The sequence below is a fragment of the Halichoerus grypus genome, chromosome 11, assembly GCF_964656455.1.
Source record: "Halichoerus grypus chromosome 11, mHalGry1.hap1.1, whole genome shotgun sequence".
In the NCBI taxonomy this organism is placed as follows: Eukaryota; Metazoa; Chordata; class Mammalia; order Carnivora; family Phocidae; genus Halichoerus; species Halichoerus grypus.
This window is the reverse complement of record NC_135722.1, coordinates 106,771,856-106,792,876: the sequence shown is the minus strand read 5'-3', so window position 1 is coordinate 106,792,876 and position 21,021 is coordinate 106,771,856. Positions and strand designations below refer to the sequence as shown.

Here is a 21,021-nt window from a genome sequence, read left to right as displayed (position 1 = left end):
TAAATATAATACCTATCTCATTAATACCAGTACTCACCCCGTATCTTTCAGCCACAATGTCTTCAAAATTTCTATTCTGTTTCTCAGCTTGTTCCTTCATTCTTTGGTAAGACTTCCTCAACCAGCTTAAGCCACCGTCTTCTACTACTGAAACTAAATTCCAATACTAAATGTCAGTTATACTCTTCATGTGGTTATAACAGAATCAGTATTTATTGCTTCTATAATAATTTCTAAAGTATAAATTAGATATTGTTCCCAGAACACGTAAGACTCATAAGTGCATTTAAAATTCAACATATTATTTTTTTTTATTTTTTAAAAAAGATTTGAGAGAGAGAGAAAGCACAAACAGGAGGGGCAGAGAGAGAGGGAGAAGGAGAGAATATCAAGCAGACTCCGTGCTGAGCACAGAGCCCGACGTGGGGCTCAATCTCATGACCCTGAGATCATGACCTGAGCCAAAACCAAGAGTTGAACACTTAATCGACTGCGCCACCCAGGAGCCCCTCAACATATTATTTATATAGCTACCTATATGTGCAAGGTACAGATTTTAGGGACTGAGGAAGGCAAAAATAAATAAAGCTATCCTCAAAAAAAACCCTGCAATCTAAGAGTATAAAGGTAAGAGTATAAAACCAATAATAAGGATATTATGTAACAAAAATAAAAAAAGATGTAAGTAATTATAGAAAAATGAGAGAGATGAATTATTTCTAAATGGTAGGTCAGGGAACATTTTACAGACCAGACTTAAAACAATGAGTGGGATTTCTATAAACAAAGATAAGAATAGGCAGGGCATTCCCAGAAATAAAGAATAAAAGTACACACATAGCAGGGAAAAAGCTACCTCAGATACTGCATGAAGAACAAATAAGGAAATTACAGATGATAATACTGAAACATATATTAAAGCAAATTATTCTATGCAGTCATGATTACCAACTATGAAAATCTGAGTGCCTTCAACAAACTTTATTAAGCACTTGTATTTCTTCTACACACCTCACACTTTTGATATGCATAAAGAAATCTAAGCAATTAACTTAAGTCAAAACTCTGTTCCTGATTTTCCTTGTCCAAAAATAAGATTGCTTTAGATCACCCCAGTTCTATAATCAACAAAAAACACAAAGAAACTGCAAAATACATGTATAAGAATCTTCATAGTGGAAAAGTCTGCAGTAATACCAGCTTAGAAAACAATCCAAATGTTCACCATCAGTAAAATGGATATATAGCATAAATTATGATATATTCCTAAAATTGACCATTATACAGCAATGAAAATCAGTGATTACACCTATACGTAACAACATGGATGAATCTGAAAATGGGACCACAAGCAGCAGGAACCAAAAGGAAGCATAGGACTTACTATGATTCCGGGGAAAACTGACTTTGGTGCTAGAAACCAGGAGAGTGGTCACCCTTCTGACAAGAGCATAGTGACTAAAAGGGCCACAAAGGGAGCTTTTCGGGGTGCTAATAATGTTCTGTTTCCCAAAAGGTGTGCTGATGACACGGATATTTTCACTTCAGGAAGATGATCAGTCTGCACAGTTAATGACTTGTGTACTTTTCTGCAGGTGTTAAATTTTAATAAAAAGTTTAAAGAAAAAAAAAGATTTTCAATCCTCTAATTCCAGTCTCACTCAAATCTCAAAAGTTTGTCTTTACTAAGCAATCAGAATCTTCTAAGATAATGGGTCTTTCTTTACAGGTCTAAAAAACTTTGTACTTCAAAACCTAGATCTCTAGTTAACTCAATGATTCACTTTTCCCTCAAGTTTACTTTGCTCTTGCTCTCTTTTTCTTATTTTATATAGTCTGTGAGTTCAAAATGAACAATGCAATTAGTGAAGGAAGTTAGTCTAAGTCCTCAATTTACACAAAGAGAAATCCACTATCATTAATACCCATGTTAATGTCCCAGCTACACAAGTTCAGAGTTATCTCTGAAACTGATAAAATGCTGATGGGCAGAGTGAAGATTTCCTGAACAATCACCAATATATTAACATTGTTCAGAGAAAAAAAAATCTCAGAGAAAAAGGAAGACTTTTATTCTTCTGTGTTAACATTTATCAAGGAAATCAAACAAGAATAAAAATTTTCAGTGAATTCAGTTATGAATAAAATTCACAATCTTAGAAATATTTATATAATATCATCTTTAGTTGGTATGTTCTATTTCAATAGTCTTATTAATCTTATAATTAGAGATACAATAAAATATTTTTAACGGGAAAAATTTTCAGATATTTTAAAAGCACATAAAAAAATACCAATTTGCAGCACCATCCATCATGAAATTCAATCTAACAAATATTTAGTAAATACTTACTATGAATATGAAAATGTGTTAAACATAGTAGGAAGTAAAAACATGAATAAAACATAGTCCCTATCCACTATGCTGAGATAAAGATATATCAAATAACTACAATAAACTCACTAGTATACATTTAATATATACCTATATCTGAAGCAAAAACTTAAAAGAGACTAAAAGTATATGTTTCCCAACATAATTAAAGGTTACATTGGTGGACACAAAATATAACCAAATGAATCCAGGCTGCATTCCCCATTTTTCTCAGAAGATAAAAAAAAAAAAAAAACTAGCAATAAGCTAAGTATCAGGAGACCGAGATATTAGTCTCGCTGCTCCTACAAACTAGCTGTAAGATCTTAATCAAGTCACTGACTTCCTTGGACCTTTGCTTCGGTAATATAAGGCACTTGATATAAGCCGCTTGTGAAATTTCTTCCAACTCAAAAGATTCTAAAAGAGAAAGCCAAAAAAGAGAGTGAAAATATACACAGAAAGAACAGAAATACATCAGAACAGTCTGTAGGCAATAATTTCTACTAATTCCAGAGCAGCAAATAGTCTCATAGCGAAGAATCCAAAGTAACTAAACCCGGACGAGCCACGAGAAGACCTGGGTTCTAGGGCCACTCGTACGACCACGTGCAAGCTGGCCAGAGGCTCTCAGCCTGTTTCCCAAGCTATAAAATTTAGAACAATAACACCTACGTTGCTATCTTCACACGGTTGCTAGGAAAATGAGCTCATATGTAAATGTGCCATGTAAACTTTAAAATTATACAAATATTCCCATTACTAAAATATGGTTAAAAATAATTCTGTAGGAATGCTGAGAACAGTGTACTTACTTGTCCACTTTTTTTTTTTAAGGAAAAAAACATCAAGATTAATGAATTAATTTTTAAAAATGTGGCACCTCAACCATGACAGAAAAACTATTGATAAAATCTTCCCAAAACACTTCATCATAAGGACAAGTATTTGACATTGTCATCATAAGTATTTACCATTTCCCAGATACTGAGCTGCAAGCTCTTCTCACCGAATCCCCACAACAGCCCCGTGAGACGGGCGCCGTCTCTCCTCCCTGCTACACGTGAGTAAACTGGGGAGGCGCGGGCTGCAGGACCACAGCGCCGGGCCAAGCTGCCGCGGGGTGACCTGTGAGGGCGCTAAGAAGGCCACTGATGAACGGTCCTTGCACGACTTCTCTGGAGAGGGACAGGCAGGTGGAGAGCGGCGCTGGCCGCTGGCCCCACACGGAGAGGGGTACCCGGTACCCGGGCTTGGGGACCGGCCGCAGTCCGTCGGGGCCGTGCTCGCCTCCACGCTCGTGGGGAGGTGGTCCGGGAAGCTCCCTTCCTAGCACTCACAACCACCGCTGATTCTGTACATCCTGTGGGAGTCCCAGTGGTTTCCATCCGTGTTCTAGCCAGGCTCCCTGGCTGCCTTGAGAGGTCCCTTCTGCCTTTCTGGTGACAAAATGGTGTGCTAACTCTTAAAAACAAAAGCCACAGTAAATGCATCTGAGATGATATTCACAATTTCTCTGAAAAGGCTGCAGGCTGAAGGAAAAGATAACGTGGACGCTTACTTGCTCAAGTTCACGGATGAGGATTCTGAAGGATAACCCCTGACCTGCCCACGCCAGAACACTGACCCAGAATCAAAGCTTACGTATCAGGGTCAAGCCCTACTGCTGGCTGCCAACAACAGACGCTATCTCATCACCTCTCAAGCAAGATGGGCTTCAAGCACGGACGGGAAATGTGGTTTATTCTGATCACCTCCAGGCTGATTTTCTAAATGATCTGTGAAACTGTTTCTAGACAATGTGGAACTAAGCAGCCTTCTGTATGGGTTTTAGAGCTATTTGCCTCAAGAACCTGTTGTAGCTTATCAATTTCATAAGGACTTATTTCTGAAAACATCTTTTACTGTAAATTTAGGTTGAGAGGCAACATCCTCTGAATGCTCTGATATAAAGATGCACGGTTGTTATGAAAATAGAGTTGTATTTAATGCTGACTACTATCATTCCTACATGGAGCGTGTGTTATGCGAAGACTGAGAAACTATTTTTTTCTTATATAAAATGCATACATATTCTGTAGGCAATATTCAATAAGTGACAATTTATCTTTTTCATTTCTAAACCGAGCTTAACCAGGTAATAATGAAAAGAATGATAAAACAAATACCAAACATTCACCAAGATGCTGTCTTTTCATATTTTGCTTTACACAGTACATTGGCTCGGTAGCTTATCATATTATTCACTTAATAAAGGTATTATACGAGCTGCTGGGGATAAAGGTAAGCAGCAAGGGCCACTCTCTACCCACACAGAACGGATAATCTCATCAGAGATGGGTGTTCCAATAACCATGTGAATACATGTGAAATCACTACTGTAATAAGGGTCCTGAAGCCAGGGACACTGAGCTTCCAGCACATGGAGCAGCTCACAGCCCTAGTGTGGGGGTCAGGAAAGGCCCCTCCAAGGAAGCTGCAGCAGTCTCACTCTGAAAGACGAGGAGTTAGCTAGGTAATGGAGGGGAACCCGTGCAAAGGCCCTGTGAGCCCGTCAGCAAAGGTCTGCAGGAGGAGCACCAGCCGCCAGAGATCAGGGCCGCCTGGCCTCCTGAACGCTGTTTGCTTTTACCCCAAGAACCACGGGACGCCCTTGAAGAACTTTAGAGCTGTGTGTCACTCCACACAGCTCCTTCACACTGAGGTGCTAACACTGTCAGCTGCCGAACCAGCTCAGCCCGACCACTGGTCTGAACAGAACGACTACACGACCTGCATATGCAGTCCAGCCTGCCGATCATTTAAAACTTAATGTCAACTCTGGGGTCTGAACCTCTGACAGACAGAACCTGTCATTTCTCCTCCTTCTAAATAAGAATAATATGGGAAAGGTAGGTGGTGAAAGCCTGATATGAAGGGGAAAAGAAAAAAGGCTCTCTAAAAGCCTTATATTAGGTCATCTTTCTCGTCATGTCTTAGATTATGCTGTTTCAGGCAGCTGAAAGATACTACCTACACTACAACTTTGAGTCTTCCACATTCAAGAAGTTGAGAACCTACTGGCTGCAAATACCCAAAGATCCAGTTTGTCAATCCTAAGCGTTCCCCACAGGTTCACTGACTAACTGTCCTCTGACAACAGTGGTGGCGAAAGCGTGGATCGAAAAGTCAGCCCGACATAGGAATGGTTCAGTGAGCTAACCTACTGCCCTAAACTTTTGCTTTTAAATTATTTAAGAAAGTATCTCAAAGAGAGTCTTGTGTGACTACAGTTACTATGTTACAATCCAGCAGAGACATTTCTACCCAAGCTGAAAAACAATAAAGAAAATGCTACAATTACTAGTAGCTTCCCAAAACCACTAAAGAAAAATTATAAACAAACCTACAGGGCGACTCTAGGGACATGTCCACATAAAATATAAAAAGAATTTTTATGAATGGCCAAAATAAAAATAAACAATACAACAAAAAGCAGAAAACTATTCTGAAAAACCACTAAAAGGAAAAGATAACCCCGTAACTGACACGGCCACTCTCTCTGCACTGGGTTAGCTGGAGTTACACACACTTTTCACGGACTAGTTGTTGCAACACGTAACTGGCATATAAATATTTTTTAAATTATGGTTTCAAGTGTGATTATGGGACACTTAAATATTTTATCTCCATCTGCTGGAAAATAACAGCACTATCCTAAGGTAAATAACAAATTTTATGAATGCTGGCAAAGTAGGAGTTTCTGAAGATATGAAATCACATCTTTAATATTTATAGATTATTTTCATGAAATCTCAGACTAAATACTTTACATTTTGTTAGAGAATTTGTAACAAACCAAAGCATCATTATATCCTCACAGAATCATACTTTGTATTAATCCACCCAAAACAGAAACTCAAATATGGAAAATTATCAAGTATAAAAATATATACAGTTAGTCAATTTGCTCCCAAACATATATAGTCAAAATAATCTTCCCAGGTACTAAATTTAAATAAGGCCTCAAAAGACTGCACACATTTTATTTGCTTTGCCATTATGTTATCTGAACTGTCAGTAATAATCCATAGGTGCTCATAACATGAAACCATATGGGTTCCACATCAGATAATCAATAAACTTACAGTTGTTTTGCAAATACAGAAACAAACACAGAGAATTGCAGACATAATCAAAACTACTATAGTACCAAGCAGAAATATTTAATATTTAAATAACCAAATCTTGTCAATCTACTAACTAACCTTGGTCATTCCCTTAGGAATACCAAGTTATAAGACATGCCTGTGTGGCTACAACCAAAATCTAGAGATACCTTTGGTAAGTGATGACACGTTACAGTCTTCTGGTGGAAGACCTGTCCCACCACCTTTCCAGTATGGATTCAATTCTCTCTCCAGCAGTCTGGACTAGAACGAAACATTTTCAGAGGTCATTAACTATGTTAATAAATATCTGAGACTCAGTTAACAGTTCTAATGTTGGACAAATATTTAAAACACTCCTAAGTGACACTCTTCTGCAACTCGCAAAAAAATAACATCTAAATTAACATTCATGCCTACTATGAATCCAATATGCTCTAGATGCAGAGGATCTAATAACCAGTCAATGTGCCCAACTAAGCCTTTGCTAGCTTGTGAGACAGTGAGGAACAGAGACAATAAACAAGTAACTGACAAGGGCTTTGAGACCAGAAGTGCAGAGTGCTAAAGCCACACACAACTTAAACCTCTCTCACAGTGGAAGATCAGGGACTTTCTAGAGGAAGTAATACATGCAGCCTTAGACCTAAAGAGGGGCAGGAATTAGCCAAATTCTCTTGTGAGGGAAGAATGCACAGAGAAGCTCCACAGAGAAGGAATAACAGCATGTTCATAAAACCCTAGAGGAAATAGAAAATTTTCAACGAACTTAAAATTATCCAGACTGTCTAAAACCTAGAAGTATGAGTGAGTAGTGAAAAGAGGCTAGGTTGTAGAATCATCAGGGATGAGGGTCATGTGCTGTTGGGGTTTTATGCTGGGGCAATGGTGAATCATGAGAGTGACTCTGGGGAGGAAAGACTGAAGAAGAGCAAGATCAGAGGCAGAAATCCGGTCAGATGATGGTGGCTACAACTGGAAAGGAGCTGACGGCAGCCTCGTCACCATTCAAGCGCCCCCTGTGTTCCGAGCGCTGGGCCAGGCACTGCGGCTTGAACGAGTAAGGCAGGCGGTCCTTCCCATCAGAACAATGGCAGTCTGGAGACAGGAGAAAGACAATGAAGCAAGTCCGATACGGCTGAGTGCTGTGAAGGTAAAGCATGCTAGAGAGCCACAGACTGGGGCATCTGACTTGATCTCAGAAGGTCAGAAAATGTTTCTTAGAACTAATACAGCAACTAGGTGGAGAAGAATGAAGAGAGTTAAATGTTATTTTCTAGTACTATGAACCAACCACAGTACTGAAAACAAAAATGGTGGATAAAAAAAATTTTTTAAGCTTTTAAAGAATATTCGTGAGCTGACAAAACAGTACAGAATCTTCAAAGGACAAAATTTAAGTTCAAGTAGAAGATAAGCAAAACCATAAGGATTTGATGTTTAGTTTGTACCAAAAAAGTTTCCATCACCTCCCTTGTTAGACTACTACAAAACCTCTAAGGGTCTATAATCAAGGAATTTTTTCCAGTGGTCTTGTGCAGACACTCAAAAGAGATACACATCAGCTTCTCAACAGGACACAAAAGCCTGGAGTTACACACCGAGGAGAACACTTGACAACAGTCCAGACAAACTGTGAGATATTATGTGAAAATATACAACAGTAAAAGGACTGGATGTATAAACAACTACCAGCAATCAGTAAGAAAAACACAACCCTAAAAGAAAAATAAGCAGAACACATAAGCAATTCGCACTATAAGAAATCTGAATGACAAAAAAAAAATGAAAAGATCTCTCACAGTAATCAGTCAAATGCAAATAAAAACAATGAAATGTCATTTCTCACTCATTAATTAGCATGATGAAAATTTAAAAGTTTGACCATATAGATACTAAATATAGTAAAGAAACATACACTGTTGGTTGGGGCACCTGGGTGGCTCAGTAGGTTAAACGTCTGCCTTTGGCTCAGGTCATGATCCCACGGTCCTGGGATCGAGCCCTTCATCGGGCTCCCTGCTCAGCAGGGAGTCTGCTTCAGGATTCTCTGTCTCCCTCTCCCTCTGCCCCTCCTCCCTCCTCTCTCTCTCTCTCTAATAAATAAACAAATCTGAAGAAAGAAAGAAAAAGGAAGGACGGAAGGAAGGAAGGAAGGAAGGAAGGAAGGAAGGAAGGAAGAAAGAAAGAAAGAAAGGAAAGAAAGGAAGGAAGGAAGGAAGGAAGGAGAGAGAAAGAGAAAGGCTAGATAGATACATTGTTGGGCGGTATAAGCTGTTACAATCTCTTTGCAAGTATTTATAAAAGAAGAGAAGTGCATATCTTATAACTTAGCAATTGCACTTCTAGATGTGCACCAGGGAGAAGTCCACACACACGTGCATGAGAAAATACACACACGGATCTTCATTTAGCATTGTTTGTAAATAGTGAAAAACAGATTCCCACAAAAATGGACATCTACCATATGGCATAGTTAGATGATGAAAGACTACATAGTGATTAAAAGGAATGAACCAGAAATAAAATATATCAATATAAATCAATCTCTAAAACACACTCAGGCCTTCTAGTCAAAATGGCTTATAAAGGTTCCATTCATCACAATCTCTTTGCTCAGGACAAACAGAAAAGATACACAAAATACAAAACATACTTCAGTTCAAAACAAGATAAACATCTTTGTGGACCAGAACAGAACAGAAATGTAAAGTGGTAAAGTGACCTGAATACCACAGGCCTTACTGGGCTCTATGTGCGAGCAGAAAGTAACAGCCCTTACTTAGTTCAACTGCTGTAAGATAATAAATACTACAAATGCTCCAAGTGAAAGAGGAATGGAGCCAGTTCAGCACATGAAGCCAAGGACTGGGGTGTGGACACCTCCTGCTTGCAAAAGAAGGTTGAGAAACCGGTAGGCATCTCTATAATGGTCTATAGACTAGGTCTACAGACACATGCTATCACCCATAGATTATAGCACAGTGCGGGCAGAAGAGGCCCAGACGACAAAGACACAGCCTTGAGCATGTGTTTGCAAATCTTTCTGTGACCTTCACCCAAAGAGAGACTGTATGTGTGCCTGGATGTGTGTGCTTGGGTGTGTGTGTGTGTGCTTGGGTGTGTGTGTGTGCTTGGGTGGGTGTGTGTGGGTGTGTGTGTGTGTGTGTCCAAAACAAAGGTTTTAGGAAACAAAATGTGGGGTGCCTGGGTGGCTCAGTCGATTAAGTGGCTGCCTTCAGCTTGGCTCATGATCCCAGGGTCGTGGGATCGAGCCCCACATCGGGACTCCTTCTTCAGCTGGGAGCCTGCTTCTCCCTCTCCCTCTGCCCCTCCCCCTGCTTGTTCCCTCTCTCTCTCAATCTCTGTCAAATAAATAAATTCTTTTAAAAAAGTATAAAAAAAGAGAAAAAGAAGTATTTTTATTACACATAATACATGCTGATATTTTATATTTTTAAGTGCTGATTGCAATAATTCAATTACATGACCTACATTTTGAAAAACACCAGCCTAGAGCACAAAAGAAATGATATTCTGAAAAAACCAGAAGAGACATAAAATCAACACACTTCACACTGAAGCTTCATTGAAGGACCATCATCAGACTTCTTCCCATTATCTTCATTTTATCCCCACTCCCATTATAAGAATCAACATATGATTCTAAGGCAAGGTCCATTTATTTCAGTTAAAGAGGAAAAATTTCTTAGTACATATCAAGTTAGGCCTTGAAGGATAAACAAGATGCAGACTTATAGAGAGAAAGAGAATTCACTTAGAAAGAACCAGATGAACAAAGATGCAAAGCCAGGAATTTGCAGAGACATATGAGAGAAAGTGATTACACTAGTTTGGTTGGGGTACAAATTACCTAAGAGAAAGAATCCAAAGCAATGTGTTTGACTCTATTCGTGGCAGCTCTGGGGTGGGGGGGTGGGGGCCTTTAAAGGAGAAGAGTGCATATGGCATCTTTCTTTTCCATGCAAGCTCTGAACAAGTTATAAATACAACAAAACCTTAAGGAAATAAAAGACAAAAACTACCTTTATTGCTGATGAAGGCTAAATTGGAAGAGAATTTTTCTTTCAGTAAAAACCAAATGGGCCTATTCACTGAACGGCACAATGAGGCAGACTTTCCCAGGTGTAGTCAGCACCGAGCCAACCCCACGTCCCCTGACCCCACACATGAGCTCTGCAGGCAGCCTGGTCCATAAGCAGGAAGCGCAGGGCTAAGCCAAGTCTGCCCAGTGCATTCTTTCCCAATTTTCCAGAAGAAAATTTACTCCATATCCTCAAGGACAGAATGAGGAAAGAGGGTGGCACAAAATACCACTAGTTGAGCTTCTTCCACCAGAAACATTAGAAATTTTTTTTTTTTTAAGATTTTATTTATTTGACAGAGAGAGACACAGCGAGAGAGGGAACACAAGCAGAGGGAGTGCGAGAGGGAGAAGCAGACTTCCCGCTGAGCAGGGAGCCCGATGCGGGGCTCCATCCCAGGACCCTGGGATCATGACCTGAGCCGAAGGTAGACGCTTAACGACTGAGCCACCCAGGCGCCCCAACATTAGAAATTGTTAAGACATTACCCTTCCCTTGAATCACGAGGACTTCTAAACAGAGTAACACTATGATCAGAGCTGTACTTTGAAAAGATTAACCTGACATCCATCGTAGGATGCTGGGTGAGAAATGAAGAGCTTATTGAAATTGCCCACACAAGAGTAAATCAGGGCCTGAACCCATTCCAGGGGCCGTCCCCAGTTCATCACACACACGAACTCCAGTACACATGAGACAAGTAAGGCACACAGAGGAGAAGACACACAACTAATAAGGGACACTCCAGCAGGAATGAAAAAGATGATACACATGCAAAAGACAAAAACTCCAGAGGCAACTGAGCAGATCCATGGATGCTGGCTCGAAAGAATCAGACAAGTTCATATAAGTGTTTGTAAGAAAAGATTATGTTAACTTGAAAGCCTGGAATTCAAAGCTGGAAAGGTGGGGAGATAAGAAAAAACTATTACCGTTTCTTAGGAAAATGAAGATGGTTTTATGTAATCATATTTCTAAGAATAACTGATCACTACTTCAATCTGCTAAAGATATTCAAGGGTTTACTATGTTCTATGGTTTGATATGGAGAACAGGCCTAAACAGGATATGTAAACAGAACATAAGACCACAAGCCAGGTAACCCTAACACACCAACACATCAATGCCCAACAATAGCAGAGCAGGATTTCAGAAGCAAGCTTGTCATGGCCTGGGTAATCCCAACCTCCAGACCTCACACAGCTCCACGCACACTGGTCATCCCCCTGGTGCTACATGTACTCTCCCTCTCCTCTCTGAACACAAGGACTCCGACTCCATCAGATCTCAGAGACAAAGATACATTCCAGAGCTTAGTCAAGATGCTCCCAAAATCCCTGCCCTCCACATGTTCCATATGAATAGCTGCTTACTTAATAAGCCAATACCATGTACCACACCTGCATTTTCAGAATTAAAATTAAAGCGGGGGGGCAGACAGAAAACAACATTGCTCACAGGACTTACGATCATTCTCACCTTTTTGATTTATTTGTCCCTCTATGGTGTGTTCAAGGTAAACGCTTAAAGACGATCTTCTCGTTCACTAATTCTCTCTTCAGGTATATTCAATCTGTTGTTTACTCATTTACTGAGTTTCTAATTCTAATTCCAGTTGTGGTATTTTTTATTTCTACAAGTTCTTGTTGGCTCTTTCCCAGATTTGCCTTCATAAAAATCTTTTATTTCTTACTCACATTTTCCATACTGTATAAAGCTATTAAATACTCCAACAGGTAAGGTTTTGTGGGTCTGATTCTACTGTTCATTATTTCACGTGACTGCCATTTATGGACTATCCTTGTATTTTCATGTATTTTGTGATTCTAGATTATAAGCTTTCTTCTGGGAAACCCGTGATGCCCAAACTGACAGTGTGACCCTCCACAAAGCACTGGCATCCACTCCTGCCAAGCACTTCAAAGCACTACCAACACGGGCAGACTTCCAAATGAAGTCTCACCTTGAAGAGGCTCAGACCACACAGGGAGCACAGCTCAAGCCCGAGCTCCTCTGAGTCCGAGCTGTGAGCCAAACTCCATATTCCCAACTACATACGCGGTGGATTTATCAATCTAGATAGCATTAAACTGGCTTCCTACAGGAGAGTCATCTTTAAGAACTTCTGCCACATTTCAGTTATCCCCACTAATGTTATTAAATACCACAAAAGAGAATATAATATTTCACAAGTAAAACTGCATTTATATAAATATCTCATTGCTTATTAAAGACAAATTGGAAGTTAAAGCATTTTCAATACTCTTACCTGTTCCAGGGCTTGGGTTTTCTCTTGCTCTATTTTCCTCATAGCCTCCTTGTCAGCTTTGAGTGATGATAAGGACACAGTTTTAACAGACATAAAATCAACCGTCATCCACTCATCTCTCTGTTTTAAAAAAAAAAAAGTTATTTCAATCTAAATTGATTAGAAGTGAACAAAAAACACTTGGTAACAACAGCAGGGTCTCTGGGCACACAAACCCAGCTCAAATCCTACATCTGCCCACCCTGAAGCAAGTTTTTTAGTCTCTCAATGCCTTAGTCTCTCTCCTGTAAAATGTAATAAACTTCATACCTTTTAGGACTGCTTTCAGGAGTCAACCAGAGAACAGATTTAAGGCGCACAGTCTGGTGCCTGACATGGAACAGGCACTCGAACACCAGTCCCTTCCACCTTTCTGTGCCGCAGCTAACAGCATATAAACCGTATTCCCATGGCAGCAAATGAACAACAGCCCCAAATCTGTGAACTCTTCTACTCTTAAGTACTGCTAACCGAAATTATGACATGATGCAATGAAGGGAAATAAAAAGTGACCGAACTCTACTAACTCGGATACAGGTAACAGTACAGAGCTTCAGCACAGGGGAGGAAAGTGACGCTTTTCTAGCCACAACAATGGGAGGAAACCCTCTGTGGGACCAGAATAGAGGTCAGTACTCCTTTTCTCACAGAAGAAGAACGAAGTACAAAGACTAAGCAAACAGCATCACTGCCAGAATTATTCATAAAAGAATATACTGTTTTCAAAGTCTAATTTTTCTCCTGAAGCAATTATAACCATCTGTCATTTTAACATTCATCTATTCTTAGCTGTTCACACTTCTTTCTTTAAAATCAGGTGACTTACCTGAATAACTGGGTTGTCTTCTCTTTCTGAATTTTCACCTTTCACTTTCCAGGCCTTTTCTCTGCCAGGAATCTGCGATGGGACAGCCTCAACCCACTCGTCTTCAGAGCTCTAAGAATATTTAGCATATAAGTGAAATTCTCAAACTTGCAGACTTGCATATAAAAATTCTGTGCTGTTAAATGGTGAACTCAGTTCCCTAAAAAAAATCCTTACAGTAGGCTTCCCCTTTAAAAAGCTACAATGAAAATTTGAACAAAGAACACATAAACCCACTCTTTTGGGATAAGCCCACGAAACACCATGACTGTTGTCATTCCGAGGGAAAGCGAAAACAAAAGATTAGAACTGACAGCAGAGAACTCACTTCAACAGAGCTTCGGTTCCTACCAACATTAAGCAATACTGACATCTTTGTTTAACTAGAACAAGGGAAACAACACTCAAGTAAAAGACTTTGCCTCTAAGTTTCAAATTTTTAAATTTCCCTGGGTCTAAAAATGCAGAGATCTCAGTTAACAGCCAGGCTGGTAAAGCACTTTGTTACTGTGTTTAAATACCAGATTATTAAATCAGCTACAAAGTATTTAGCCAACATCCCCTATGTGCTCAGCATTATGCCAAGTTCTGGGTTCTGTTTTCCACAAATACATCAATCAACTCCTTCTACGTTAAGTACTGTAATAAGTACTTCCGCATATGTTCTCAAGCTGACTCCTTAAAACTACCCTACATAAAATACTATTTGGTCTTAGAGATAAGAAAGGCTTCCCAAAATTAGGTAACTTGCCCAAGTTACATGGTATCCAAGTAGGAGAACCAGAATAGAAATCTAGATCTTCCTGGCTCTACCATCTACTCTTTGGAGCTGTACAATGTAAGTGTAGGAAAGATCCTAGAAATCACCTAGCACACAACACTGGCTAATGCACAGCAGAGGAACTTGGAGGCCAAGGGAAGAAAAAGAGGATTTCCTGACTGAGAACAATATTCCTTCATTCCACAAAGTTCTGGATAATTACCTAACTGGAGAACAACAGTATGTCTGGTAAAAGGTACAATCCACATGGAGTAAACATACCTGTGCTTTGGCACCTCAACTGCCAACTGTCTCCCAATGCAGAGCAGACATCATTCATTCATTCATTCATTCAGGCTTTGATTTGGAGTTATAGAAACATTAGAACTAGCCAATTACATATATAGTTGTAATTTTTAAGATAATCACTATAAATACGTTTCTGGCCTACTCATAGTTACATTGTCAAATCAATTTTGAAAGGACTGCACATGTCATGATGAACACAGGGTGATGTATGGAAGTGCTGAATCACTATATTGTACCCCTCAAACTAACATAACACTATGTGCTAACTAACTGGACTTTAAATAAAAACTTTTTTAAAAAAATTAATTTGGGGGCGCCTGGGTGGCTCAGTTGGTTAAGCGACTGCCTTCGGCTCAGGTCATGATCCTGGAGTCCCAGGATCGAGTCCCACATCAGGCTCCCTGCTCGGCAGGGAGTCTGCTTCTCCCTCTGACCCTCCCCCGTCTCATGCTCTCTATCTCTATCTCATTCTCTCTCTCAAATAAATAAATAAAATCTTTAAAAAAAAAAATAAAAATAAAAAAATAAAAAAATCAATTTGAAGACTTGGTTCCTACCACTTGGTGTTATCCACTAAAAAGGGAGTTTATAATCTGAAAAAGTTAACACATTCCTTGGGGGAGTGCCAATTTGCTAAGATCATGCTTAAAAAAAAAAGAGTTTACATTAGTGTTCCACAGGATTCTGGTGAAGGCCTTCTTTTTTTTTAAGATTTTATTTTTAAGTAGTCTCTACACCCAACGTGGGACTTGAACTTAAAACCACAAGATCAAGAGTGGCATGCTCTCCCGAATGAGCCAGTCAGGCACCCCTCGAAGGCCTTCTTCTGAAACTACAGGTTTTCTCTACCCTCTGAGATGTTAACCCATCACTTGAAAGTCACTGATCAGGTCCACCCCTGCTTCACCACCACAGCCGCAAACCAGCTCCACCCCTGCATAAACCCCAATCATCATGACCTTTACAACTTCAGTTGAGCTAAACTCTCAGTCACAACTAGTGTTCCTCTTACTGGTCCCTGGTCAGCTCTCTCTTCCACTCCCTTGGCTTACTCCCCTTTGAAGCATTTATCAGTTTTACATTTACTTGTGTGACTATCTGATTAATGTCTCGTAGTAAGTTCTATGAGAAAGCAACCACATATGCTCTTGCCTACTTTGTATCCCCAAGACCTTGCTTAATACCTTGGCAGAGAGGTGATGCTCATCATCTTCTTACACAACTCCCTCAAGTTTTCTACCAACTCCCATTCCCCACACAGTCAGCAAATGGATCTCTCCCCTTCCTCGATCAATAAAAATGAAGCCTAAACTTTAGCTTCCTCCCAACCTCCAACAAAACTATTTATGCCTGTGCCTATCCTTATCTCCTGTTAACTCTTCCTCTTCAAGGCAGGTCCTCCTCCACAGATCTTGGCCCCAGCCACTCCTGTTCCTCTAGGACCATGCACCATCAATTGTCTCCTTCTCTTGTAGCTTCAACCGAAGCTACTGACCTAGAAATATGCTCACGTATTCCCCATCGTGTGTGTGTGTGTGTGTGTGCGCGTGTGTGTGTGAATGAGGGAAGAAGGGAAATCTTGATTGCCCTTATGTCTCCCTCTAGCAGCCATTTATCTTCCAACTTGTACTCTAAGCCAAATTCTTAAAACAGCAGTCTATCCCGTCTCACTGTCACCCAATCCTCAAACTCTATCATACGGCTAATGTCCCCATTAACCTACACAACTTCAAAGGTCACCACTGGTTTCCACTTTGCCCAATGCAGCAGAATGTTTCTGTCTTTATCTCCCTAGACCTCTGCTGAATATAACTCTGGATAACTCACCATCTCAACCTCCATGACCTTTCCTAGTTCTCCTCCCATTCTTGGTTTCTTCTCCATTTCCCTCATGCACTTTTCCTCCTGTGCTCAGCCCTGAAATATCAATGTTGTTTGGGGTTCCATTCTTTGCCCACTACATTTTTTAATCTCTAAACATTCCCCTTTGGCCAGCAAATCCACTCTCATGCCTCGAGCTACCACCAGCTGTGCTGAGATCTTTCAAATCTGTCTACCCAAAGTTTCAGTGATTTAACCAACTACCTACTATATTTGGATGCCATGCTGAACTCACTAAGAACAAAAAATTAACCCATCATCTCTTCCATAAAACCTGTTCCTCCTCCTCTATTACTGAATTCAATTACATGCATGGTACCACCAACCACCCACTTATCCACGTCAACAATCTCAGGATCAACTTACCCCTCCCATCTAAACCTACTATTTTCATTTCCAAAGTATTTCTCAAATACATCATAGAGTGAACACCACATGCCTACCACGGGAGCCCACTTCCATCCCTGGCCACAGCCGATTCGTTCAAAGGTAGGTATCTGGCCCAATTCATACCAATCTGAGTTACTCTCCAGGAATTTGAAATCAAGACTAAATGGGGCTGCTCTAAAACTAAAGAGAAATGGAAATGCACTGGCAGAAGCTATTTTTGTCATGAGGATTAGAATTCAGCAAAAAAACTGATCTGTTACCAAGAAAAAAATTGAACTCAGAGAAAAACAAACATGGAAAATGGCAAGATGATTCATAAAAGCATTCGCAACTCTAATTCCAGCCATTCCTGAAACTCAGCTGCATTCCCATACCTACATGTCCTAGGACTTCTGTACGCTAATAATAAATTGCCCCTTTTTTCTGAATAAGCCAATTTAAGTTTAATCTCTGTTACCTGCAACCCAGAGCCCCAGCTAATACATGCCCCTTCCCTTAAAGTATCCTAGATCACATCCTCTTATCTCTCACCTAGACAACTGGAATAACCAAATTAGTTTCCTGGACTCCAGTCTTTCCTGCTCCCCTTCTTTTTTCCAACCCCCACCCTAAACACACCTGGGAGTAATATAAAGAGAACACATCTGACCTCTTCTATGGCTCCCTGTCACAAAGCTCTTCTTCTTTCTTGCCAAAAGAACCCTATTTTATTTGGAGACATAATGTGCCTCCCTTGCTGGAAACTGAAGACTTATGATCAAGTGTCCAACGACATGGAAATAAAGGCATTATGCGGGACTTTCTGGAAGTCAAATGATGAAAGAGAGGGCATCCTCTTTCTTGTTATCTAGACTAAGAGGTAAGGCTGTAATGCTGAGGGAGTAGCAAAATAGTAGAAGCCTTAGTCCCAGAAGACCACACTAGTCCCAGACACCTGCCTGATTTCTTTCATAGGAGAGAAAAGTTAACTACCTTGTTTAACCAATGACTATACTGTTCTGCCTTGGCATCATGAGATTACACATTGAAATTATCTATCTATTTATCTAACTAGAAAATGAGTTCCCCAAAGGCCTGAAAAAAACCTCTATTTTTATATTCCCTGTGTCTATACCAGAGTCTGATGAAGAGCTGACATTCAGTAAAGGTGCACTAAAATTAATTAAATCCTCTTTTTCTACTCTTCCAACAGCCCTAGTCAGAAACTTTAATTAGCAGCCAGCATTCAAGCATTTTAAATACCAGGCACTGAATGAAAGAAACCTCAGTGATACACTTCGTATTATTATTCATTCACAGAACAGTGAAACCTGGACAATTCTATAGAACTTGCCTGCCTTCATTCCCTTTCTACTAATTTTGTTTCTCATTTTCACCACTATACGATCACCTCAATACTTTTGCACAATTGCTGTTCCTCCTCCCAAATATGCTATGACCTCATTTCTTCTGCTGATTTTAGTTTCAATCCTCCACCTTACCTTGGAGAATTCATACACCATCAAGCTTAATGTGCCTCCTGACCTAACACAGCTCCCAGAACTCTTCCTCTCATGTGTGGCCTTCATAATAACCACACCCCTAATCGTATCAGAAAAAAATCTAGAAGATAGAACCAAGACAGCAAGTGCTACCAGTAAATCGTAAAGGAACCTGAGGACTTCTGCTTCTGACCATGACAAAATAAACGGCATCAGACTAAAAATACATAGAAATAGAAGTAATAATAGAAAATATTTGAAACTGTTCTCAGAACATTGTATCTCAGTAATACAGGGCTGTGATCCCTGAAAAGGGAAACAAATGGGGTGAATGCGACAGCTTTTTGCCTTGAAGCACCTCCCAGACCAAGGCACAAGGAAGGGAAACTCAAGCTAAATATGACAATCTCACTGAGCTAAGGAAACAGTATTTGTGTCAGAGGATCGTGCCCACCTGTAGGCTACTACAAGTATTCTGAGCACGTTTAAGGTAGGCTAGACTTAGCCATAATAATCAGTTGGTTAGGTGTAGTAAATGTATTTTTGATTTATGATATTTTTAACTTACAATGGGTTTACTGGGACATAACCCAATCGAAAATCAAGGAAGATCCATAATTACATTAAACATAAATGATCTAAACCACTGCTATCTAACAGAATTTTTTATACCTACACCGCCTAGTACAGGGGCCACTAACCGAGCCAGATGTGACTACTGAGCACTTAAAAAATCTGGCTAGTGAGAATGAAGAAATGAATTTTCAACCTAATATAACTTTAATGAATTTTAATTAAATTTTTAAAAGTGACATATGGCTACCATATTACCTAGTACAGAAAATCCTCTAATTAAAAAGGAAGAAATTGATAAACTAGGTAAACAAAAAAAAAAAAGCAAGACCCAAATAATCAGTCTACAAGAAATACATTCAATAAAACCAAAAGAGAAAAATTAAAACTAAAGGAATAAAAAGTGATATACCATGAAAAAAACAAATAATAAAACTGAAGAGAGTTCATTAATATGAAACAAAGTGACCTTAAACAAAAATGTTAAGTGAGATAAAGAGAAACATTTCACAATAATACAATGGCTAGTTCATCTAGAAGATATAATAGTACTAAATGTGTATATACCTAATAAAGCTTCAAAATACATTAGGCAAAAACACAAAACTAAAGGAGAAATAGACAAACTTCTACAACTACAGCTAGAGATTTTAATACTGCTTTCACAATAATTGATAGAAGAAAGCAGAAAATCAGTAAGAATACAAAAGACTTAACACTATTAATCAACTTCCCCAAACTGACATTCATAGAACACTACACCTAACAGCTGAATACACGTTTCAAATACACATGGAATTTTCACCAAGACTGATCACAGGCTAGGCCATAAAATTAACCTCAGTAATTTTGTTTCTGAAGTCCAAGATTCAGAGGGGTTTTATTGTTAGCCTACACATTTGAGAGGTTTTTCCTCTTTCTCTTTTATTTGAGTATAGTTGACACACAATGTTACATTAGTTTCAGGTGTACAACTTAGCGATTTGACAAGTTTATACATTATGCTACGCTCACCACAATGTAGTTACCATCTGCCCCATTACATTGCTATTATAATCACTGACTGTATTCCTTATGCTCTGCTTTTTATTCCTGTGACCTACTCATTCCATAACCAGAGACCTGTACCTCCCTCTTCCATTCACCCATTTTACCCAACACCCCCAGAGCCCTCCCCTTTAGCAAACTTCAGTTTGTTCTCCATATTTATAGTTCTGGTTCTCCTGTTTGTTTATTCATTTTTTTAAAATTCCATTCATGAGTTGCAACAAAAAGACATATACATAGACAACCCCTGAACAACGAGGGGATTAAGGGTGCTGACTCCCCACATAGTCAAAAATCCACGTATAACTTTGGACTCCCCAAAAAACTTTACTAATAGCCTACAGTTGACCAGAAGACTTACTGATAACATTAACAAGATTAACATGTATGTTGTATGCTATATGTATTATACACTGTATTCTTATAATAAAGTAAGCTAGAGAAAAGAAAATATTAAGAAAATCATTAGGAAGAGAAATTAACATTTACAGTACTGTACTGTATTTATCTAAAAACTATCTGCTTATAAGTGGATCCATGAAGTTCAAACCCATGTTGTTCAAAGGTCAACCATATTTCCAGGAAAGAATAAAGAAATATAACAGGACAATGTGTCTCTAATAAGGGAAAGCAAGTACCCTTAATCAAATTACATAAATGTTTACTCAGCCTAGCAGATCTGTCCCCACGGGACAGAGATTCTTAACCTGTGATCTCTGCCTAAATTCCGGTTTTATAAATCCCACTGAAATAAACAACTTTGTATATAAATTTCCTTT

At 39.4% G+C, this 21,021-nt stretch overlaps 1 protein-coding gene across 2 annotated transcripts in view; it reads right to left on the bottom strand.

Moving 5' to 3' along the window:
- Window positions 1–21,021, bottom strand: part of CWF19L2 (CWF19 like cell cycle control factor 2) — a 119,956-nt gene that overhangs the window by 94,273 nt on the left and 4,662 nt on the right. For both annotated transcript variants that reach the window (XM_078059064.1, XM_036067852.2), the window contains exons 5-8: window positions 13,763–13,873; window positions 12,898–13,017; window positions 6,693–6,786; window positions 38–153 (exon numbers count right to left, since the gene is read on the bottom strand). In XM_078059064.1, the coding sequence (XP_077915190.1) occupies window positions 38–153; window positions 6,693–6,786; window positions 12,898–13,017; window positions 13,763–13,873 (441 nt within the window). The remainder of the gene's footprint in view (window positions 1–37; window positions 154–6,692; window positions 6,787–12,897; window positions 13,018–13,762; window positions 13,874–21,021) is intronic.